The sequence below is a fragment of the Trichechus manatus genome, unplaced genomic scaffold (assembly GCF_000243295.1).
Source record: "Trichechus manatus latirostris isolate Lorelei unplaced genomic scaffold, TriManLat1.0 scaffold00077, whole genome shotgun sequence".
In the NCBI taxonomy this organism is placed as follows: Eukaryota; Metazoa; Chordata; class Mammalia; order Sirenia; family Trichechidae; genus Trichechus; species Trichechus manatus.
Genome location: NW_004444013.1, coordinates 11,952,522 through 11,977,010, shown reverse-complemented (window position 1 = coordinate 11,977,010; position 24,489 = coordinate 11,952,522). Strand labels below are relative to the sequence as shown.

The 24,489-nt window shown below is 55.4% G+C and overlaps 1 protein-coding gene across 1 annotated transcript in view; it reads left to right on the top strand.

The window, feature by feature from the left end:
• Positions 1 to 529: 529 nt before the first annotated feature.
• GRID2IP (Grid2 interacting protein) overlaps positions 530 to 24,489 on the top strand; it is a 32,143-nt gene continuing 8,183 nt past the window's right edge. Inside the window, exons 1-13 of the mRNA XM_023735258.1 lie at positions 530 to 943; positions 4,704 to 4,858; positions 13,988 to 14,236; positions 14,402 to 14,487; positions 17,347 to 17,416; positions 17,878 to 17,972; positions 18,305 to 18,488; positions 19,912 to 20,066; positions 21,841 to 21,969; positions 22,186 to 22,283; positions 22,477 to 22,594; positions 23,340 to 23,695; positions 24,365 to 24,489. Coding sequence (XP_023591026.1) covers positions 530 to 943; positions 4,704 to 4,858; positions 13,988 to 14,236; positions 14,402 to 14,487; positions 17,347 to 17,416; positions 17,878 to 17,972; positions 18,305 to 18,488; positions 19,912 to 20,066; positions 21,841 to 21,969; positions 22,186 to 22,283; positions 22,477 to 22,594; positions 23,340 to 23,695; positions 24,365 to 24,489 — 2,234 coding nt within the window. The remainder of the gene's footprint in view (positions 944 to 4,703; positions 4,859 to 13,987; positions 14,237 to 14,401; positions 14,488 to 17,346; positions 17,417 to 17,877; positions 17,973 to 18,304; positions 18,489 to 19,911; positions 20,067 to 21,840; positions 21,970 to 22,185; positions 22,284 to 22,476; positions 22,595 to 23,339; positions 23,696 to 24,364) is intronic.

The following is a 24,489-nucleotide window of genomic DNA, read 5'->3' as shown; positions in this document are numbered from 1 at the left end:
TTTATGGAAGCAGACTGCCACACCTTTCTCACAGAGCAAGCTGGTGGGTTGGAACCATCGACCTTTCCGTTGGCAGCTGAGTGCTTAACGGCTGCGCCACCAGGGCTCCTCCTAAAGACCACACACCCTGATTGCTGTCCCTCCGGCCCCCATGCCCTCGCACAGCCTCTGTGGGGTTTGAGATCAGGTCTTTACCCAGCAAATGTCCCTTCACTTCCTTCCGTCCTCCCCCATCTAAACCTGTCCCTCTGGGGCCCCATCCTCTCAGCCATTCTTCCTCCTCTTGGTGGAAAGACTCTGGGACAAAAAGGTAGCTGAATGGGGAAGGGGAAAAAGGGCAGACACCCGGAGGGGGACACTAAGAGACAGATAGTCAGAAGGAGGAGGCAGAGAGAAGTAGAGGCCCAGGCTGGCACATCTCCGGGACCAGGTAGGCTGCAACTCTGAGAGGTATTCGGCGCAGTGGACAGCGCCAGAAGGAGCCCCTGTGCTGTTTCTCCCCTTCTCCAGCTGTGCTACTGCCGCTATCATGCAGGCCACCAACCAGGGTTGGCCTGAGGACTTCGGCTTCCGGCTGGGCGGCTCGGGCCCGTGCTTCGTCCTGGAGGTGGCCGAGGGGAGCAGCGCGCACGCCGGGGGGCTGCGGCCCGGGGACCAGATCCTGGAGGTGGAGGGTCTGGCTGTGGGTGGTCTGAGCCGCGAGGACCTCGTGCGCCTGGCAAAGCGCTGCCCTCGCGTGCCGCCCAGCCTCGGCGTGCTCCCGGGCCCTCTTGGCGGCCCTCGCCCGGGATCCGACCCCGCGCCTCTAACCACAGCCTTGCGGCCTCTGCGCTGCACCCGCGGCCTTTTCCTGGGCAGAGAGCTGCTCCGCTTGGCGAGCCGCAAGCGCCCCGACACCGTGCACCGAGAGTGCAGGCGCAAGGCCCAGGAGTTCAGCCGAAAGGTAGGCGCTCGAGAGCGAAGCAAGGGCCTGGTAGGGCGGGGAGAGGGGCCATGAGGGTGGGGCGGAACCCTTCAAGAGCCTAGAGGGGGTCCTGGGGCGTGGGGCTCCAACTCGCAGGAGCTGAAGACCCTTCTAGAGGCAGTTTTACCAGAATTCTAATAAAGCTCAAGCCTCAAGGCCCTGTACCTAGTTTTTGTAATTTTTCTTTGTGGGCATTTTTTTTTTCATTGAAGTATGACAGACATACAGTAAAATGCATTAAGTGTACTGCTCAACAAAATTTACATGGCGTATCCTTGGAACTATCACCCTCCATCATGTACCCTCCATCATGTACCCTGCCCTGACCCCTTGTCTGGGCAGGACCCCTGCTTGAATCTTTCAGCCCTGTACCCTTAAGCAGGCCAGCACACAGCCAGGGACACACACTCAGGACTCACAGGTCTGCCTTTCCTGAGTCACCATGTCCAGCTTCCCAAAGATGTGGCTTTCTTCCTTAGACCCAGAATAGGATCTGCTGCTGTAACAAATAACGTCAACATCTTAGTGGCTTCGCACCACATAAGTTTATTTTTTACCCACCTGAAGTCCTTGGAAGGTCCAGGCAACTCCAGGACAGCTGACTTCCACGTAAGGGCTCAGCATTTTGACTTCTCCATCTCAACATGAAGCTTCAGGGTTCCCCATGGAAAGGGAAAAGAGCATGAAAAACTGTACATCTCCCAAGTACTTCAAAGAGGAAGGATTAACAGTGCCTTCAGTCAGTGCCTCATTGGTCAGAACTACACATTGCTGCTCCCAGAGGATGCTGGGAAATGTAGTCTTTTGTGTGTTCAGGAAGAGGAGGAGAACTGGAAATATGGATGGCAAGACTTTGACTCACTTACTGTTATGGATCGAATTGTGTCCCCCAAAAACATATGTTGTAAATCCTAACCTCTATGCCTGCGGTTATAATCCCATTTGGGAATAGGTTGTCTTTGCTATGGTAATGAGGCAAGATTAGTGTAGAGTGTGTCTTGAGTTGATCTCTTTTGAGATATAAAAGACATTAAACAAGCAAGCAAGCAAGATGGGGGAAGACAGACGCCAAGCCACAGCAGAAGCTGAAGAGACAAGGACCTTTCCCCAGAGCCGACAGAGAGAGAAAATCTTCCCCTCGAGCTGCAGCCCTGAATTCAGACTTCTAGCCTCCTAAACTGTGAGAAAATAAATTTCTGTTTGTTAAAGCCATCCACTTGTGGTATTTCTGTTCTAGCAGCACGAAATAACTAAGACACTTACTCTAGACACATCATCAGAAAAGACTAATCGCTAGAAAGATCAATTCATCTCAGTGAGATGGATCGACACAATATCCACAACAATGAACTCAGACATACCATTGATCATGGAGATGTTGCAGAATCGGGCAGCATTTCGTTCTGTTATACACGAGGTTGTCATCAGTCAGTGGCAACTAACAAAAATAACAACAGGTAATGGCTGCCATAATCCCAAATGACCTGCCATAAAACCAAAAGCCTGTCCCATGTCCCATACGCCCTCCATGCCGTGAAGAGTCGGAGGGGGACAAGGTCAGAGCCCCCAGCAGGGTGGATATGCAGGCCAGCTGTGGGGCATTTTCTGGCAAGTGGGGCGGAGGAGTGGTGGATTCTGGTTAGAACTCACCAAGCACCCCCAAAGCTGAGAGTGAATCAAAAAAAAAAAAGTTGCCTCAGGAAGATCAAGGGCCTATGCGGCTCCCCTGTTGGTTTTCAGTGATCAGCCCCCGGGTTCTTGCCAGCACTCTCTGTGTCCCAGTTTTTCATCCTTGAAGTACCTGATATTTAATAGAAAATCCATCAGTGTCCCATGATGGTGCCTCACGCTTAGATGTAGGTTGAGATCATCTGGGTAATAGCTGACACCAAAACCACACTGTGGCCCAGGCCTCAGGAGGGAGGAACTATTTTTTCCTCTTTCTTACATAAAGCATCTTTCCAGCTAGCCATGTTCTCCTTTGAATTGAGGCTGCTGCTGACTTGAATTCCAACATCATTAAACCTCCTCAGTGCGGGAGATGCATGAGGAGGGGGTGCCTGATGCTGCAGCCCACTACTCAGAAGCTGACTCCACTAACTTAGGCAGGAAAGGAATTCTCTTTTGTGGGAGGGACAGTTCACAGAATTGGCATTGGAGACCCAGGCTTAGAACTGAAAGAGAATTGGCAACTAGGAGTCCAGCCTGTTCTAAGCATCCTTCAGGAAGAGTCTGCTCAAGGCACGCTCTGGGATTCTGCCACTGCCCTGTAGGAGTTCTGCTGTCCCCAGCATTTCTGCATCATTCCTTCAGGAGCCAAAGTCTTGGGCAAGAGCCTCCAATTGGCCAATGCCACAACATAACCACCTCCTACCTAGTTTGAGGTTTCCTCTCTTCTTCTCTTCCAAGGAACTACAAATATTCCCCTTGTGGATGTACTCCAGTATTTAGCCTGTACTGTCAGATTTTTATTTGGCTTCCAACATCTCAGTATTATAAACAATACAGAGGTGAATATCCTTATTCCTTTATCATTTTATGCTTGTCCTGTCATGTCACAAGATGTTGAAGATAAAACCCTATGTGTGACAATGTTGGGTAAAAGGATGGACATGGTTTTAGACTTTCAACACATCTAACCAGAAGCCCCCCAGAAACATTGCACGCATTTGCATACTCATCCACTGGGAAAACCCTGTTTCCAATGGCCACATGGACTTCTCTGCATAGATGTGCCTTGATTAATATCAACTGGTTTATACACAAAGCCAAAGAAAACAAAAGTCTGGAGGGAGAACTGAGGGTGTCAAAATTCAGGGCCAGACGTTGCACCCCAGGGCTTTTTTGTGGAGGCAGAATGTTCTCTGTGGGATCACTCAGCAAACAGTGTAGTGGATGAGAGTGTAGTATTACAATAAGCAGTAACTAGCGATTATTGAGTGCCTGGCACGTTTTTAATCTCTTGTATCAATTCATTTGATCCTCATGATATTTATCAGAAGGGCTGGCTGTCTTGGCTTGAATCCCAACTCTGACTTTGAGCAAGTCACCTCCCCTCTATCAGTCACAGTTACCTTATGTGTCAAATGAAGATACTAACCATGTGCACTTGTTTTGTAGGACTCCCGTTAGAAAGTACCACAACCCACGTGACTTAAAACCACAGAAATTTATTGTCTCAGAGTTCTGGAGGCTAGAAGTCCAAAATCAAGGTGTTGGCAGGGCCATGCTCTCTCTGAAGGCTCTAACAGAAGATCCTTCCTTGCTTCTTTTGGCTTCTGGTGGTTGCTGGTAATCCTTGGTGTTCCCTGGCTTGTAGACGCAGCACCCCAATCTCTACCTCTGTCGTCACACCGCTGTCTTCCCTCCGTGTGTCTCTGTTTCTTTTCCTCTTTTTATAAGGACACCAGTCCCATTGGACATTAGATTGGGGCACACCTTACTCCAATATGAGTTCATCTTAACTTAACTAATTACATCTGCAAAGACTCTGTGTCCACATTCACAGGTACTGGGGGTTAGGACTTGAACATGTCTTTTGGAGGACACAGTTCAGCCCATATCACCTTGCCCGCCTTGTCGGGCTGTTGTAAGTTTTAAAACGGTGTGACATGGATAAAACACATCCAACAGTGCTCAATAAGTGCTCCCAATGTCACTTATCCTGTGCAGAAAGGACAGGGCGTGAGTGATTCCCCATGGTTCGGTCCTCTGTCACTTACCGGACGATTCCTCGCAGGTGGACGAAATCTTGGGGGACCAGCTGGCTGCCAAGGAGCAGGTGTTCATGGCGTTGAAGCAGTTTGCGGCAGAGCAGAGGGTGGACGATCTGGTCTGCGCTCTCACCCTGGCATTGCCCCATGAGGCCCGTGGGCCCCTCCTGGAGAACCTCAGGTACCTTCAGCTGGGGGCTGGATGGGCAGGCAGGTGTGTCTCACTCACGGACACCAGCACAGGGTGGGGGGTGTGGCCTGCTCTGAAACTGGACCCCTAACACCCGTTCAGCCCCAGAATAAGGGTGGGCCAGTGTCCCTGAGGAGTCCCTGGGTGGCGCAAATGGTAAATGTGCTCTGCTCCTAACCAAAGGTTGGAGGTTTGAGTCCACCTAGAGGCACTTTGGAAGAAAGGCCTGTTATTCTACTTCTGAGAAAACAGCCATTGAAAACCCTATGGAGCACAGTTCTACTCTGACACACATGGGGTCACCATGAGTTGGAATTGACTCGACAGTGACTGGTTTAGTGTCCCTGAAGGTCAGCCCTGGAAAGGGCAGCTGTTGGCTTACTGCATGCCAGGGCGTCACCTTGAGTGAGAAGGAAGGGGCTGCAGAGAGGAGTCAGCTCCTGATCTCAAATCACGACCTGCTCTGTTCCGTCTCAAAACCTAGATCAGAGAAATCTCAGTCAGGACACCGAGATACCTTACTGAGACCAAGCAGTGGTGCAATTTGAAGGCGAGGAAGACTAACACTGTGCTGTGTGGGTTTCCAACACCCCCACTGCACAAACAGTGTGCGGTCTCTGCCCTTTGGTGATGCCTGCTGTGTGTAATCAAGACCTCACCAGGCACTAGAGAAACATTATTCATGGAATCCACCCCCCCACCACTATTGTTATCCCCATTTCACAGAAGCAAAATGAGGCTTAGAAGAGGTTGAGAGGTTGGCCCCACATCACACAGCCATAGTGGCTGGCGTCTTAAAAGCTTGAAAGCAGCCATCCAAGGCAAAATTAGTTTTTATTCACCTGGAGCAACGGAAGAAGGAGAGTCAGAAATAGGAGGAGAAAATGGAATGTGCAGCTAATTGCTTCCATGAACAACTGCCTACTTGGCCGTGAGGCCAGAAGATCTGGATAGTGCCCAGCTACCATCACTGAACGTTTTGATTAAAGATTCTATAGAAGAATCCTGATCAAAAGGGGGAAAATGCAGAACAGAATTTCAAATTCTCATAGACTCCAGACTTTCTGGAGCCATGGAGGCTGGATGTACCCTGAAACTATTGCCCTGAGATCATCTTTAAACCTTAAACCAAAAATATCCCCTGAAGTCTTCTTAAAACCAAACAATAGTTTAGCTTAACTAGTAAAAAATGTCTGCCTTGAGCCTTATGCTCTTTTAAGAACTATCTATAAGGGACCCCTGGTGGCATAGTGGTTAAGTGCTATGACAAAAGGTTGGCAGTTTGAATCCACCAGGCACTCCTTGGAAACTCTATGGGGCAGTTCTACGCTGTCCAATAGGGTCACTATGAGTAGGAATTGACTCGACGGCAACGGGTTTGGTTTTTTTTTATATAAGGGATCAAAGTAACAACAGCAACTCAAAAGATTAAATAGCAAGCTTAGGGGGCAGTAAGTTTATGTTAATGAAGGAGGAATAACTCAGAAAAAGACGGAGAGAATGGTTGCACAACTCAAAGAAAGTAATCGATGTCATTGAATTGTGCATGTAGAAACTTGAATCGGTGCATATTTTGCTGTGTATATTCTCAACAACAACAACAAAAGTCACACAGCCAAGGAGAGGGAGTCGCAGGAACCTGAACTTGGTCAGCCTGAGTCTAAAGGTCGTGGCTTTGTGCTCTTCTGCTCAGTTTTGAACCCGCTTAATCTTCACATAAAAAAAAAAATCTCATGGTGGGTCCTCTCGAAGTGGTCCAGGAAGCCCCTCCCCCCACCCTACGCAGCTCCTATCGGCCCCCTCCAGCCGGATCCTGCGGGGCTTGCTCCCCGCCTTCTCTGCCTGGCTCAGCCCGCCCCCTCCCCTCGCTGCCGTTCACCCCGCCGCCAGCCCCTCCCTCTGGGCCTGACCAACGTCGGGGACCGTGCTGGCCACCCTCCCCGCCCCCCCAGCTCGCGGCGCGGCTAGCTCTGCATCGGAGCAGACGAAGCCACCGAGGAGACCACCATGAGCTGCCTGGGGTGAGTAAGGGGCCAGCCCCTGGCAGGGAAGATCCAGAGAGAGAAAGAAAAGTTCTTTCTAGAGCGACTGTGCGGTGGTGGCAGCGATGCTAAAGGCGCTGAGGGCTCCTGGGGCGGTGACGATGGGCAGCCCTCTACCGCCCTCCCCACCAAGCTGACCGGGGACGTAGGGGGCTTCTGGCAAGTTGGCGCTGGGGGCTCCAGGCTCGGGACTCCCCCGGGGGCCGCTCGATTCCTCTCCTCTCCCCGGTGCTGCCCCCTGGTCCCCACAGCCGCTCCCGGGCCAGCCTCTCTGTCAGCCTCCCGGGACAGCCCCATTCCTGCTTCTCCCCGGTCACAGTCTGTCCCCAAATGGCCAACAGCCCCGAAGCGCAGTCAGAATGGGCGGTGTGGGAGGAGGGCGCCCCCCCCCATCGCGCTCCGTTTCCAGCCTGGAAGCGGGAATCCTGGTCCCCTGGGGATGCCGGGTCCCCGCAGCGTCCCTGGGGCGCTGCCGAGAGGATGAAACAGCAGCCTGTGTTTGTCAGCGCGTGTCAAGTGCGACAGGATAATTGGGGAGGTGTTCAAGGAGGGGGCGACGCCCAGCTGGGCTCTGCGGTGGGGGAGGTTACCCTGGCAGCCGGCCTCAGCCACCCTCCACCCCCGCCCCCATCCCAGGTTGGTGAGGGGCCCCACCGTGTGCTGGGCGCTGGGGACAGAGCATGGAGGAGTCACAAACACGTCAGCTGTGATTCCGGTCCGAGTGCCAACTGAGGGGCAGCCAGGGCTACCTCAGTGGGGCAGTCAGAGCAGGCTTCCTGAGACCATTGCTCAGACAGTGGCTGGTGAGGTGGACTGTGTGTCTTGTAGAAGTGGGAGGACGGTCCCCAAGGAGAGTCCCTCAGGCTGGGTGTCTAGCCGTAGAGGTACACAAGCCCATGGCACCCAACAGTGCCCCATTATGAGCCACCCTGCACCGGATGGGGCCCTCAAAGAGCAACAAGCTCTGCCCCTAGAGCCCTCCCCACCACCACCAATCTCAGAGAAACAAGGTTTAAAGGAGAGGTTGAACAGCTACAGAAGAAATGTCCAGATGTCAGAGCTCAGCACAGAGGCTGAAACCCTCTGAAATCACAGTCTGGCCTCCCAGGGGTGGTCTTGGGTAGAGAGAAAGGAGCAATGAGGCCACAAAGCTGTGCTCTCCAGCACGGCAGCCACTGGCCACATGTGGCTATTAAAAATTAAATTTAATGAATATTAGATAAAATTGAAAATTCTGTTCTCAGTCTCACTAGCCACACTGCAAGTGCTCAATAGCCACATGCTGGTAGTGGCTACCACATTGGACATCTCCATCACTGTAGGAAGTTCTCTTGGATGGCACTGCAGTGCAGGGTGGTGAGATTTGGGTCAGGGGAGATCAAATGGAGCCACGGCTGGCAGTGACAGCAACGTAAGCATGGGGGCTCAGCTTCCTTTAAACAGCAGTGAGTCCTGTGGCTCGGCATCTAATTTGGGTCTGTCCCCAAAGGGATCCCAGTTTGATGAAGTGATAAAATGGCTTTCTAATTAGGACAGGACAGGCTGTTTGGAAAGTGTAACTTGGCCAGGAGGGAATGGAAAGCAAGGTCAGCTTTGTGATCCACGCAGGCATGAGTATTTCAGGAAATACACAAGGAGGGGCTGGGGCTGGTGGGGAGGCAAGGGGAGCAACTAGGGTGCTGGAAGGAGCTGGGACTTGGAAGCTGACAGACCTAGCTTTGAACACCAGGACCACTCACTGGCTGTGTGATCTTGAGCAGGTTGGCTGGCCTCTGCAATTTATCTGTAAAATGGGGTTCCTCATCCCTGTGTGTTCCCAGCAGAGTCCTTGATAGCAAACCACATCAATGAACTCTGCCAACTGTAAGCAGCACAGATTAGCTGAGAATTTGGAAGTGGGCTGTGAGGGACCCTCCGCACTCCCTCCCCTCTTTTGCATTAATGACAGGTATCTGGGATACCACAATACCGAGTTATGGGGAGAATTATATGGGACCATGTAGGTAGAAGAACCACGCATACGTTGTTATTGTTAATTGCCAACAAGTCATGGTGATCCCAAGTGTGCAGAGTAGAACTTCTCCATAGGGTTTTCAAGGCTGTGACTTTTCCGAAGCAGATCACCAGGTCTTTCTTGTGAGGCATCTCTGAGTGGGTTCGAACTACCAACCTTTCAGCTAATAGTTGAGTGCTGAACGATTTGCCCCACCCACAGACCTTTACCAGGTATATAGTCGGCGCTCAATTAGTGTTAGTTTGGTTAGAGCCCCTAGAGCAGGGGTTCTCGACCCCAGCACTATAGTGTTGGCATTTGGGGCCAGAGAATTTGCATTGCTGGATGTTTAGCAGCATCCCTGGACTCTTCCCACTAGATGTCAACAGCATCCCCCTCTCACAGTGTGACAACCAAAAATGTCTCCAGACATTGCCAAATCTCCCTTGGAGGACAAAACCGCCCCCAGTTGAGAACCACTGCCCTAGAGTGAGCGCCTTCGGCAGTGCCCTCTCCCTGCGGCAAACACTTCAGGGAAGGCCAGCTGCTGTCGGTGCCCTAGCCCACTCCATGCTGCCTGGCTGGACACGCCAGCTGCTGGTCCCATCAAGTGCCTTCCCAGTGCCCGTGAGGAATGTCCCTGCAGCAGTGTGTGCTGCCGACTGGGTCTGGAGTCCAGCATAAGCATTTGTTCCTGCTGGCATCTCCTTTGCCCTGGCATGGTGGACAGTCTTCCCAGCCCTCACGCCAGCCTGGTTCTGAAGGCAGGGCCACTGCAGTTGGCGAGACACAGCCAGAGATGGCTCCATAGTGCTGGGATGGCTGTGGCCCTGCCGGTTCCAGGAGCTGCGCTGGCTGTGCAGGTTTCCAACATTTCTCTCCGTGGCGGGGCTAAGCACTGGAACCCAACAGGCTGGGCCCGGACAGGGCAGACCCTGAGCATCGGCTCTGGCTTAGTGCAGCTGCCAGACAGGAGGGTGGTTCCACGGGGCCGGGAGTGTGGAGCTAGGAGCGTGGGGCCAAGGGGTGTCGGGCAGCACAGTCTAGACAGAGAGCCGGACTCACGGTCAGGTCTGCAGGGTCCCATGTGATGGGCCTGCAGGTACAGCAGGCAGGACCACTCCTGCCTGTGACAATGAACGTGAGGCCAAGGTGAGATCCCTGGGGTTTACTGCCTGTCCGAGTGCCGGCCACCTCTGGTGAGGTCCCAAAGAGGAAGCTGAGGGCCTCATGCTGATGTCACCATTGAGGTGACCCCGAGGAGCTGCTCCCCCAGATATGCCTTGGACTTTCTATCCTTGGTCCTCAGACTGCAGATTCTCCATGCCCTCCACAAGCCGGGGTGGGGCAGAGACTGAGTCAACAGAACCCCCTCCAGCCCACAGTCCGGATCTGGATCAGTGAGAGTAGGGCCCCTAGGGTGTGGCAGCCGAGAGCCCCTTCCCTGCAACCTCCCCCTCCTCCCCTTTACCTCTCCTCCATTCTTCTCTCCCAGTAGGACATGCCCATCCCAGAGAGGTCCACTACTCTCCCTCCCCTCTCCTGGGAGCCTTCCCACCTGGCCCCTTGATGACCACCTCTACTCACACACTGTTTCTCGCCCTCTACCTCCTCTGTGTTTTGCAAATCTAGCCACCTGTCCCACCCACCGCCTCCCTGGTTGCCCTCCCAGCAGCACCCCTCCCTTGGTGTACCGAAGTCTCTGGGGTCCTCCCACCTCCCTTAGATCCTGAAGGCCCCTGTGGCCCCCACTGCTGTCAGGTGGGGCCTCAGCAGCTGACCATGGCGCTCAAGGCCCCCTCTCCAGCCGCTTCCCTCTCCTTAGCATGCCCCCGACCGAAGCTTCCCCGTGGATCGTCAGGGCTTCCTCTCCCTGGCAACTCTTGGCTGAGCCCTTTTGGCCCAGCGCAAAGACCACCCCCTGCAGGAAGCCTTCCCGGGCTGTACAAAGGCTGTCGACTTCGGTCTCTGCCGCACATGTGCGGGGCGCTAGGGCCCGCGAGGTCGGAGGCAAGGAGGGGAAATAATGGAGGCGGCCAAGGGGTGGGGGGGGGGTGTGTGTGACGAAAGGTCCCCCGGGCCTCCGCCACCGCCGACGGGGCGGGGCCTCCCGCTAGGGGCGGGCATGGTGGCGGCCCGGGAGGGGCCACCGCGCGCGCTTGCCGGGCAGAGGCGCGTGGAGTCGCGGCGCCCTCGCACCATTCACGGCTCGGCCACTCCGGCCCTTCGGCACTTGCCGCGCCGCCGTCCCGGCTCCAGATGGGGAAGGACCAAGGCTTCTCCCGGCACTTTCGGTAGCTTCTTCCCCGCGCCCCGCACCCCCGGGAACCTTGCGCCCTGGCCGGGTTGAGGGGGGTGGGGCTGGGCGATGGAGGGGCTTCCCGACAGAGGACTGAGGCTGGGGTAGGGTGCTCTGGGTGAGAATTCTGCAAGTCCCTCCCCGAGTCTGGAGGATGCAACCTCTTGACTGCCAGCACCATAGGCACTTTCACCCCAGGCTGATGCTACCCGCATGGGCCGGCCATTCTTGCCCCCACCCCAGCAGTTTGCCCCTCCAGGGCTGGCTGATGATCAAGGGCAAGGTGGAGAAAGCCAATGGGGACAGGGAATGGGCATAGAAAGAGGACCCTAGGGGAGCCCCTTGTAGGAGCCTGGTGTTGCATTTAGCCGGACCCAGGCAGAGAGGGGAAGCTGACCCTGTGTGGAAGGTCGTTGTGTGTCCCCCAGGAAGACTTGTGTGGCTTCAGAGAGGCCTGTGGGCATAGCAGGGACACAGGAGTCCTGAGGCAGCTATTGCCTGGCTCTCTGGGTCAGACAGTGGTCGGCTGCACCGGCCCCATGGCATCTGGTTCTGCAGGGTCAATGAGTCAGAGCAGATCCAGTGCTGGGTGACAGGGCCACACTGAGCCGCATGGATGGCCCTCAGGGCCAGGAAGGGCGTCTGGCTGGCTGGCAGCCTTGGCCTCCAGCCTTGGCCTCTAACTCAGCCCCAAGGACGCCAGGCAGGGAAAGGACCACCAACCCTCTCCCACCTGTAGAGTTGGTGCCTCCCCTGGGTCCCCCCAGTGAGGCAGGGCCTTTTCTAGTTGCTGCTAGAGGGTGGAGCTGGGAAGGCCACCTGGCCCCTTCCCAGGTTGGTATTGGAATGGGGTGTGGGGCTGATGGCCTCCCAGAGCCCAAGAGTGAGGTAGACAGTCTCAGGCTGGTCAACTCCCTTTGCCAGAGTGTGTGAGGTGGGTTGGGGCCCATACCTGGGAAGGTGTGGAGAATGTGCAGGCCAGGCAGATGGAGAGCCTGGAGTGGCAATCTGGGGAATAAGGCTGTGCTCAAGATCTGCAGGATCACTGCTGGTGGGCAGGGTTGGGCATGTCAGGCCAGGAAGCTCCTGGCCATTCAGCCTGGCTCCCTAGTCGCCTAGAACACCCAAACCTGGAGCAGAGTTTACCTGGGGAGGACAGGGCCTGATGGGGGCGCCCTTCCCTCCCTGGGAAGCCACACCCCATCCCTCCCACCAGGCAGCTCATTCTGCTTGCCTGGCCTTCTTCATACCCCCAGGAGGCTAGGGGAACTGAGGGGCCAACCAAGCCACTCAGCGGTGGCTGGGTTTCAGCCAGCTGCAGGGCTATTGGAGGACCCCTGTGGGCGCAGTGGTTAAGCGCTAAACTGCTAGCTGAAAGGTCAGTGGTTCTAACTCACCAGCCACTCTGCGGGAGAAAGATTTGGAAGTCTGCTTCTGTAAAGATTACAGCTTTGGAAACTCTATGGGGCAGTTCTACTCTGTCCTATAGGGTCTCTAGGAGTCGAAATCGACTAGACAGCAATGTGTTAACAGCAAGGCTACTGTCTTCTTCCCCTCTCTCCTCCCTACCATGCCCTTGGTGCAGGCTCCAGGTAGAAAGGACAGGGAGAGGAGCCCTGGGATGCAGCCAGGGAGGCCTCTCCAGCAGCTGCCACTTCAGGGGCCCTGGTCACAGCGCTGAGGCTCAAAAGGCTGGGGGCTCTGATTCCAACTGTGCCAAAGGCCAGCTATGCCACCCTGAAAACCAGGGGGCCCCTCTGAGTGTCCGACTCCTCTGCCATGGCTGGGGAGTCCACTGGCATGCTGACTGCCGCCATTACTCAGAGGTGTGCTTGGCACAGCTTTTTTTTTTAATGAGTTCCTCCCATGTGCCAAGCCCTAGCTGGTCACTGTGGCTCACAGCTGAGCCAACAGACCCAGCCCTCACTCAGCTGCCAGTCTCACAAAGGAGACCAATGGCACTGAGAAATCATCCTGGATGAGGACCATGCACAGAGGACCATGCCAGTCTTCTGCCTGCCCTTCACCACTCCCAGGCTGAATCCTTTGCATGTGTGAACCACAATCCCTCTGGCTTTGAACCCCAGTGTCTGGCTGGGACAGCGCCTGCCACAGATGGCTGGGGCGTCCCAAACACACAGAGAACTAAATTGCAGGGGAGCCTGAGGATCTGGATATGGAAGGGAGGCTCAGTGTAGCTAAGGGGACAGAGAGTGCACCAGGCAGCTGCAACAGCCTGCAAAAGATTTAGAGGTGGGTCTGGGCATGGCAGCTGTGGTAGTTCTGGAAAATTCTGAGCAGCCAGCAGTAGAGAGGGCTGCCCAGAGAAGCAAGCAAGAAGACGGGGGTGTGATGAGGTATGGGGAAGTCTGACCCTGGGTGATTGTGACTCCAGTTTTCTCCAGCTGAGTCCCCTGAAAACCACTCTGCAGAAGGTGGGTGGGAGGACTGATCAGTGTGATAGGAGGGCATAGGATAAGGGGTGGGGGAAAGGGCCGGAGGTGGAGCCGACCTCAGGCTAGGTGGGAAGACAAAGAGGCAGGGGGAGGCGGATGGGTCCCTGGACTGACTTTGGAGGCCTGGAGAGAATGGAAGCCAGTCTGAATGTGACTTTTCGGAGGTGGAGGGAGACGGGCTCCACGGTCCTGATGTGGCCAGACACTGGGGGACACTGGGACAGCCAGTTTCCAGCTCTACCTGCCCAGACTGTGTCCCTTTGGGCGGCGCCTTGCGGGACGCGCGGCGCGATCCGGGGATGCGCCCCAACGCTGCTATCCTTGCCGCAGGATCTTCATCCCCAAGAAGCACCGGGCGCGCTTCGACGAGGTGGTGTCGCAGGGCCTGCTGGGCAAGCTGTGCCGCGCGCGAAGGGCGCATGGCGCACAGCGGCTGCGCCGGAGCCGCAGCGAGGAGCGGCCCGAACGCTTGCTGGTGTCCACGCGCGCCAGCGCCGCGCCGCGCCGCCCCGATGAGCCACCGCCGCTCAAGGCGGCCTCGCTGTTGGGTGGCCACGCTGGCCCGGGGGGCGCACGCAGGTACCCCAATGCGCAGGAACGGAGACCTGGGCAGGGGGCACTGCGCGTGGACACCCCTGGGGGCAGGAGAGGCTAGGGGGAGTGAGACACGGTATTTCTCCATCCCCTGCGTCCCCAGGGCAGAGCACCTGCCCACCTCCCACCCAGCCCCTTCTTTTTCCCCAGGACCGTCCGAGTCTACAAGGGCAACAAGAGCTTCGGCTTCACTCTGCGGGGCCACGGGCCTGTGTGGATCGAGTCCGTCCTGCCAGGTAAGGGATGGGAGGGTGTCCTAAGAGTCTCAAGGCCAAGGATAGGGTGAAGGACACTGTTGTAGGGTACTGTGTGTCCTGTGGCCTGTGAGTGTCCCAGAGCAAGCAGACCCACATCATCTCCAGCCTAAGAAGCTTCTACCTAAGTTGGGACATTTCCCCTCCAACTTGGTCATCACCCTGAGCCAAGTGAGCCAACTTCTTCATCCAGATCGTTCCTCTGTGCATAGGGAGTCCTGGGGGCATTGCCTGGGACACTCGGGCAGCCAGGACTAGCTGCCCAGATGGTGCCCCAAACAGCATTCCCTGCACTGAGTGCCCACTGTGAACTGGGCACTTATTGGCGGGCCAAACTCAGAGGCAGCTGGGCTTCAACCCTCTGCCTGCTCTCCAGCTCCCCCACCAAGTCTCCCCTCCTCTCCCCACACAGCCTGTCCCTTCTTGCTCCTGGAATCAGGACATCTCAGAGAAGGCAGAGCCTTTCCAGAGCAGGGGTCCCTCCTTCCTGCCCCTTCAGTGGTGGGGGGTGGGGAGGGAGGTCATTTCCTGCTGAGGCACCCCATCCCACTGTGGAAGCTCTCTATTGACCGAAATGTCTCCTGGCGCTGAGTTGAACTCTCCCCCATTATAACACCATCCTACAGGGCTGGGTCATCCATCCCCTCCCAGCACCTAGGGATGATGCTCCTGATGATGCATCCCCACTGGAGCCCCTACTGGTACTGGGTCCTCTCTACACTTCTGCATCTCACATCTCCAGTGTATGGACTTGTGAGATGGGCATCTCTGATCCCCAGGAAGGTACCTCAGTGCCTTTGCATCATCATTCCCAGCCATCAGAGAGTTCCGAGACCTAGTCCTGACAGCTGGCATGTTCCAGTTCTCCTTGATTTGTGCATCACTCGGTGGTTGTCAAGGAGCCCTGACGGTGCAGTGCTAACCAAAAGGTTGGCTGTTCAAACCCACCAGCCGCTTCTCGGGAGAGCGATGTGGCAGTCTGCTTCAGTAAAGCTGGAAACCCTATATAGCAGGTTCTGCTCTTTCACATGGGGTCACTATGAGTCGGAATCCACTTGATGCCAACGGGGTTTCTTTTTGTGTGTGTGTGTGTGTGTGTGTGTGTGTGTGTTTTGTTAAGTGGTTGACCCGGTACTGAGGGGAACAGGCCCAAAGGTTGCTTTTCCAACTGTGCCACCACCTCCCCGCCATCTCCCTGCCTCTCCCACACTTGTAACCAGAGACACTTGGCCTAGGGCATGTTAAAATCCAGCAGTGCTGTTCCCTCCACCCCCATCCTCCAGGCCGTCATAGGAAGCCTGCAGTGGCAGAGCCAAAGGAGTGCTTAAATGGGAGCTTTTACAAACGGGGAAACTGAGGCCTAGAGAGGCCCTGGCAAATCAAGCACCAGAACCTGGGGTCTCCTGACTCTGGTCCAGTGATCTCTAGGCTCCTGCTACAACCTCTTGAGCCCTCCCACCCCAGTCTGGCCAGATGGCAGTAGTCACCACTGTCACCCTCTCCCCATTGCCAGTTATTGAAAGGACCTTCCCCTATCCCACCTCGCCCAGGACGTCTTCCCTGATCGTTGCCATTCCTTGCTGGACAAGGCACCTTCCTTCCAACCCCCACAGCTTCAAGAGAGAGCCTCTCACAATCTGTTGTTGTTGTTAGGTGCCGTTGAGTTGATACCAACTCAGAGTGATCTCATGTGACAGAGTAGAACTGCCCCACAGGATTTTCTAGGCTGTAATCTTTACAAGGAGCAGATCACCAGGTCTTTCTCCTGTGGAGCCACTGGGTAGGTTCAAACCTCTGACCTTTCAGTTAGCAGCTGAGCACTTAACCATTGCGCCACCAGGGCTCCTTTCATTCCCCCTACTTGCTTCCAAACGAATTTATAGTGACTACAAATAAAAGCACTTACTATAAATATGTTCAAAGAACTAAAGAAAACCACATTTAAAGAATTAAAGGAAGGTGTGAGGCAGTAACGGTTCAATGGTAGAATTCTTACCTTCCATGTGGGAGACCCAGGTTCGATTCCTGGCCAGTGCACTTCAGGTGCAGCCACCACCTGTCTGTTAGTGGAGGCTTGGGTTTTGCTGTGATGCTGAACAGGTTTCCACGGAGCTTCCATACTAAGATAGACTAGGAAGAAAGGCCTGGTGATCTGCTTCCAAAAATCAGCTAATGAAAACCCTGTGGATCACAACAGTCCAATCATGGGGATGGTGCAGGACCAGGCAGCATTTTGTTCCATTGTGTGTGGGGTCGCCATGAGGCAGGGGCTGACTTGACGGCAGCTAACCACAACCAATAAAAGAGGCAGAAAGAAAGGAAATGCTCCCCTAGGTGTTAGCCCGGTGGTAGTTCTGACCCTCAGGGTCATCTAAATGAAGAGTGAGAATTAGCTGCTCACATGTGTCCCAGTGTCAGCAAGGAGACTGCCTTGCTCTAGGCTGACCCATGTTTTCCTCATGAGAAACTCGATGATGTGAGGCCAAGACAGTGTGTGGGACGGGCTCTTCTGCAGGGTGGAGGGACGGTGCGGGGATGCCGCTCTCAAGCCCTCTCCTTTCTGCTCTTCTCCAGCAGCTGGGGATCTGACCGGTCCAGGCCGACTCCATGTGGCTGTGGTGGCTGGAGTGCCCCCACCTCTGTCCAGGGGTCCCTTCCTCCTTAGGGCAGTGGAGATTAGAGAGGCATGAGGCCTAATGAAGGATCCGCAGATCTGAATTTGACTCTCCTCTACCCTCCCCCACCCCTCCCCTGTAAAGCAGAGGCGCAGCGCCCTGCTTGCAGATCGGGGTCCAGAGTGGGCCCCGCGTGGCTGACCGCCAGGCCCTCTCTCCTCTCCAGGGAGCCCGGCTGACAATGCTTCCCTCAAGTCAGGGGACCGGATTCTCTTCCTCAATGGACTGGACATGAGGTCAGAGGCCATCAGGGATACCAGAGTTTGGTGATGTGCTGTCCCCCAAGACCCCTGCCTCTTTGGGCACCCAGGCCATGGTCCCAATCTTCTCTATTTGGTCCCCAGAGCTGTCCCTCTTCCTGTGAGGACTCTGAGTCTCTCACCCACCCTAGCCAGGACCCTCTGTTCATCTTTCCCACTAGAAAATACCTACGAGGCCCACTCGCCCCATGCTCCATGCTGGGGATGCAGTTAAGTGAACTGTCTAGGGCTTGCCCTTGAGGGGGAGGTCCTGCCTGTGGGTAAACGGGCACAGCCCCGTCTCCAGTGAACCGAGCTGGCCCCAGGCCTGGGCTGCTTCTCCTGGCCCAGCTGGGGACTTGCTGCATGGTCTCCCCGTGCTAGGTGGGGAGTTCTGGCTGGTGGCCGTGGACAGGGCTTATTCTGGCAGGCCCTCCTGGGCCATCTCTGCTCGGCAGGAACTGCTCCCATGACAAGGTGGTGTCCATGCTGCAGGGCAGTGGCGCGATGCCCACACTGGTGGTGGAGGAGGGGCTTGTCCCGTTTGCCAGCGGTGAGCCCCCATCAGCTGACTTGCAGAGACCCGTCTGGGGCCCCTGGGTGTGGGATTGGTGCATGCACAGATCACCAGAGGCCTGCAGAGGGCGCTGTTCTTCCCCCACACCTGTGGCTTCCCTTCTCAGGGCCCCCAGTGTGGCAGCCTCCAGTACTCTGCCCAGGGCTCTCCCTCCAGCCATGTCCCCAGCTGTGGACAGCAGGAGTGCCTCCCAATGCATGGTTCTGGGAGGCTACACCCCAGCACCAGAGGTCCTCTGGCCCCAGGGAGCCGCACTTGGCTTGGGCACACTGGATCACCTGTGCCTCCCCCACCTGTCGTCCCTGCAGACTCCGACTCACTGGATTCCCCCAACCCATCATCAGTGCTCACCTCCCTGCAGTGGGTGGCAGAGATCCTACCATCCAGCATCCGTGTCCAGGGGAGGACCTTCAGCCAACAGCTAGAGCACCTGCTCACACCCCCTGAGCGCTACGGGGTCTGCCGGGCCCTCGAGAGCTTCTTCCAGCACAGGTGGCCAGGCCAGCACGGTGGTGGGGACCTGCGCTGGGTGGGCCCCAGACTCCACCTGGACTCACTGTCCTGGTCTCCCTGCCTGAGCCTTCTCAGCCCCTTTCTCCTGGGGGCGGCCCAAGAAGGCGGCAGCTGGTACCCGGGGCTGGGGCAGCTAGGCTGTCCGAGAACAAACCCTGACTCTGACACCTCCTAGCCAGGTGGCCTTGGGCAAGTCACTGCCCACTTCTTTGTGACATGAAGCAGACAGTGACGATTTTAATTCCTTGTTGATTTTAGACATTGTACTTCTGTATATAGGATCGCCGTAGGGTCACTGTGAGTCGGAACTGACTCGACTACACACAACAATAACTTCTGTTATTACTTCTGTTATATTAATTTGTCTAAGTTGTGCTTCTGTGAACAGATGGCTTTAATTTTGTATAATCAAATTCACCACATTTTTGGCCTTATGGTTTTGGTTTTTGAAATTCTGTTTAAGAAGTCTTTTCCTGTCCCTGGGACAAAAGATATTTTCTTCTATTAGCTTTATAGTTTTATCTTTCACCCTTTGGTCTTTTATCCATCTGGAGTTCACCTTTATGTGTGATATGATGTAAGGATCCAGCTTTATTTTTTCCATTTAGTGCAGGGGTCAGCAAACTTTCTGTAAAGAGCCAGATGGTCAATGTCTTAGGCTTTCCGGGCCACATATAGTCTCTGTCGCAACTACTCATCTCTGACATTGTAACTTGACAACAGCCATAGGCAATATAGAAGCAAGTGGGCACGGCTGTGTTCCAATAAAACTTTCTTTACAAAAACAGGTAGTGGGCCAGATTTTGGCCTACAGTCCATAGTTTGCTTATCCTTGATATCCAGTAACCAGTTGCCGTTGAATCAACTCCGACTCAATGTGACCCCATGCGTGACAGAGTAGAACTGTGCTGCATAGGGTTTTCAATGGCTGATTTTTTGGAAGTAGGTCGCTGGGCCTTTCTTCCGAGGTGCCTCTGGGCGGACTTGAACCTCCAACCTTTCAGTTAGCAGCTGAGCGCATTAACCATTCGCACCACCGAGGTGGTATCCTTGATATAGTGAGTCAGTTTTCCCAACACAGTTTACCCATTTTAATCTTCACAACAACTCTATGCAGTAGGTGCTATTTTTAGCCCCATTTTACAGATGAGGAAGTGAGGCACAGAGAAGTTAAGTAACTTGAGAAAGGTCGCTTAGCTGGTAAGTGGTGGAGCCAGGGTTTGAATCCGGGCAGCCTGTCCCCAGAGCCTGCACCCCTGCCCACATCTCAGTCCTGTGTGGGAAGTGGGGGGGAGTATGAGGCTGAATTCCATGGCCTAGAAGTGCCCTTTTGTCCACCCCCACCCCGTCTCCCATGGGGAGCCCCTGAGTGGTGAACCACCTGCTCCTGTACCTTCCCTAGGAACATTGACACCCTCATCGTCGACGTCTACCCTGTATTGGATACCCCTGCCAAGCAGGTCCTCTGGCAGTTCATTTACCAACTGCTGACGTACGAGGAGCAAGAGCTGTGCCAGGAGAAGATCGCGTGCTTCCTGGGCTACACAGCCATGACAGGTGAGCCTCCCCAGGTGAGGAGAGACACCTGTTCTCACCTGCCCACCTGCCATGCAGATACAAACCCCAGCACATGGATGTGTATTCCCAGCCGGAACTTTATGCAGCATAACCTTTGACTTTAGCCCCCTCACTTCCTGGGGTCTCAGTGTTCTCACCCACAAAATGGGCATGATCCCTGGCCTCTCGCTGCACCACAGAGGTCAGTGGCAATGCTTTGTGCCCCAAGAAGTGTGGCGCTGATCAAGAAAACCATGTGGTCACCGATGACAGAGACACCAGCACATGGTCGATTCACACGTGGCTACTGTGTCCTGGCTCACAAGCACACGCAAGAACCTCAGCTTCCCTCGGCTGCCCACCTGATAGGACAGAGCTCAGATGGCAGCCCTGCCCAGCCAAGCCCACAGTGCCCCTGAGACAGTGGGCCTACTGTATGCCTACAAACCATGCATTTCATATTTTAGGCCATGTGAGTTCGAAGTGTGCTAAACCCAGAATCATACATTTTTTTTTTATAACTTATTTTTGTTGTTGAGAATATACACAGCAGAACATGTACCAATTCAACAGTTTCCACATGTACAATTCAGTGACATGGATTACATTCTTCAAGTTGTGCAGCCATTCTCACCCTCCGTTTCTGAGTTGTTCCTCCCCCATTAACATAAACTCACTGCCCCCTAAGCTTCCTATCTAATTTTTCGAGTTGCTGTTGTCACTTTGATCCCATATAGATAGTTTTTAAAAGAGCACAATACTGAAGGCAGACGTTTTTTACTAGTTAAGCTAAACTATTGTTCAGTTTTAACATGACTTCAAGGAATATTTTTGGTTTAAGATTTCAAGATTATCTCAGAAGTTCATCCAGCCTCCATGGCTCCAGACACACTGGAGTCCATGAGAATTTGGAGTTCTGTTCTGCATTTTCCCTTTTTTGATCAGGATTCTTCTATAGAATCTTCGATTCAAAACATTCAGTAATGGTAGCCGGGCACCATCCAGTTCTGGTCTCATGGCAAACCGGTCATACTTGATTTAGTTGATCTAGAAGATGAGATTTTAGACTTAGAGTTGATGCTGGAATGGGATTAAGACTTTTGGGATAATGTGTTTTGTATGTGGGAAGGACATGAATTTTGGGAGGGGCAAAGGGTGGAATGTTATGCATTGAATTATGTCTCCCAGAATTATGTGTTGTAAATCCTAACCCCTATACCTGTGGATATAATCCCATTAGGGAATAGGGTTTTCTTTGTTATGATAATGTATTAACCCTGTTCTAAGCACTCTGTACTTGCCGTGTCAAACCCTGCAGACCCACTATGTACAGGCCCTTGTGTGCCTACTGCCCCCATTCCCGGGGCCCATAATTTGCCAAGGGTTTTAGCAAGAAGCTAAGGTCCCAGGCAGCACAGCAGAAATCCCACACATCTGGAACCTTCCATTTTGCTCCACAAGACCCTATGGGCAGCACTACCGGGTCTGGGCCAAGCACAGGGTGTCGAGACCCTGTAGGCATGGGGTCCTAGGCCTTTGTCATGGGAGGAGGCCCTGTTGGGTGGGCTGTGGCCACCGCACTCAGGCCTCTGTCCTCAGACCAGCTCCACTGGGGTGTCCCTCTTGTTCCTGCTCCTGGTTTCTTGTCCCAGGATTCTCCTAGAGCTGTCCTAGAGGCAGGTAGACTGCTTCAGCCCTCACGTTCCCTATTTTTTGAAGCTCCTTGTTTGCTAAGAGGACAGGGGGACCCATCTACCTGCATGTCCCCCAGCAGATCCCGAGCCCGAGCCCGAGCCTGAACCAGAGCCGACACCTGAGCCACAGCCACGCAGCTCCCTGAGGGCCGCCTCCATGTGTCGCCGCAGCCTCCGGACCCCCAGCCTGGACACCAGCCTCAGCTGCAGTAAGGACTGGACGGAAGGCTGGGGCAGGGCGTGAGGCTGCAGATGGGGCTTACTTTTCTCAGCTGTAAAATGGGCTTGGTGAGATGAGAAATCCCAAGGGCTGGTGGTGGGCTGGGCTGAGCGGTGGCCCCCTGGGTCTGTGAGGGGCCTGAGCCTATGATCTCAGGAGTGGGGACTAGACTCCAGTGGCCAACTCAGCCCTCTGATTCCAGCAGGTCCCAGTGACTGCCCTGAGATGCCTCTTCCTCTGGTCCCAGGAGAGCGTCAGGCAGGAGATGGCACATCCCTCCCTGAGACACCCAACCCCAAGATGGTGAGGATCCTTTCTGCTCTCCCGTGGGGTCAGTGGGGGTGGGGTATGGGGCACCCATGGGCTGGGTCCAGAGACCCTCCCAGGAGACCTACTCCAGGCTGGGGAAGACCCCAGCCTTGCAGACCACCCAGGCCTGGCCTTGGTGGCCACATGGGGGTGATAGGTGGGCTGTACTCTTCCCCACCTCCCACAGATGTCTGCAGTCTATGCGGAACTCGAATCCCGACTAAACAGCAGCTTCAAAGGGAAGAGGGGGACCATGTCAAAATCCTGGGCCTCCCCCCCAGTGCCCAGCCCGGCAGGCACCGCAGGTAGGCGCCCATCCAGCCCTGGTCTGTGGGCGGCACTGCCTCTGTCCTGACTGGCTGTCTGGGTGCCGCCCCCACCCAAGGCACCAATGATGCCTGGAGCTTCCCCTCTGCTCCTTGGCCATGTGACTGAGTTGTGGGGGTACCTCAGAAGCCTCTATGCCCCTCCCAAGCCCCTCCCATGTCCCCTGTGATTCTCCTGCCCCCAAATTAGTCTCCAAGTTAGCATATGGCTGTGGCTATTGGATAAACTATAAAATGCACACGTTGCTCTGTGAATGGTACAGCTGGGAAGATGGTGGGTCACAGGACACGTGGAATGGTTTCTCGGCAGTTCAGAGGCAGGACCCCAGGAGAGGCTCCTGTGAGCCCATGGGGTTATGCGAGGCCAGGGCTTGCAGGGCATGGGAGGTGTCTTGTTGCTCCTAATCTGGGGTCTGGGGATGGAGCCTCAGCCCCTTCAGCTGTGTTCAGTGGGTGTGAGGTCTGAGCCAGGTGCTGGGTGGGACCCTGAGTATCCACTCCCAGATGAGCATCCATGGGACTGCGAAGTGCTCCCTGCCCTCCCACCGCACCAAGGCGAAGAGCCTAGGGACACAGGGTTGCTCAGGGTCTTCCTAGGCTGTGCCGGAGAAGGAAAGGGGTGCCCAGGACACAGAGCCATCTGCCCCGGCCCCCTCCCCTCCAGCCTCCCCCTGGAACCCAGGTACGGCTGAAGAGGGTCCTCACGCTCCGTCCCCCACCCCAGGGCCCAGGACCCTGTCCAGCGTCTCGTGGCCCAGCGAGCGGCTGCTGCCCTCCCCCTGCTACTACCCGCTGTGCTCGGGGGGCCTGGCCTCCCCCAGCAGCTCCGAGTCCCACCCCTATGCCAGCCTGGACAGCAGCAGGGCACCCTCCCCGCAGCCAGGCCCTGGGCCCGCCCACCCCGACAGCCCCCCCAGCCCGGACCCTGCCCGCCCGCCCAGCCGCAGGAAGCTCTTCACCTTCTCCCGCCCCGTGCGGAGCCGAGACACTGATCGCTTTCTGGACTCACTGAGCGAGCAGCTGGGCCCCCGGGTCACCGTCCTGGATGACTTCCTGACCCCTGAGAATGACTATGAGGAGGTGAGTGTGCAGGCAGATGGGGGGAAGTGAGGTGTGGTGTGAGGCCTGTAAGGGGAACAGTGTCCCCTGGGCCCTGCAAGAGACCTACTGCCCTCAGGATCTGCCCCAGGCTTCCCCTCTCCCTGCCCAGTCTAGCCTATAATCTGTCTCAGGCCACCCTACTCCCTTGCTTGAGCCCACCCCTTACCCCAGGCTACCCCATCACCTATCCCAAGCTATCCCATTCATTGTCACAGACTATCTTACCCCTTGCCCAAGGCTACCCCACGTAATCTGCCTTAGGTTACTGCATTCTTTGTCCCTTGTCCCAGGCTGCCCTACACTTGCTCAGGCTACCCCACCCAAAGACTCAGGCTAAGCCGCCAGGTTCTTCTACCTTTTCCTCCCCAGGCTATCCCATCCCTTGCCCAAGGCTACTCCATATACCCTGTCTCAGGTTACCCCATTCTTGATCCCAGGCTAGCCTGTATTCTCCCAGGCTATCTCACCCATAGTCTGAGGCTAACCCACCAGACTATCCTATCTTTGTCCTCAGGCTATCCCACCCCCTGCCCCAGGCTACCCAACTCTCACTCCCCTTGCCCCACGCCTCACACGCACTGGCACAGGCACTGGTCTCTGTCCTGGCCCAGCCTCCTCCTCCCCTCACCTTGCTCTCCCCCACTCCAGATGAGCTTTCATGAAGACCAGGGCAGCTTCGTAACCAACGAGCGGAGCAGCGCCAGCGAGTGCATCAGCAGCAGCGAGGAAGGCAGCTCCCTGACCTACTCCTCCATCTCTGACAACATCCCCCC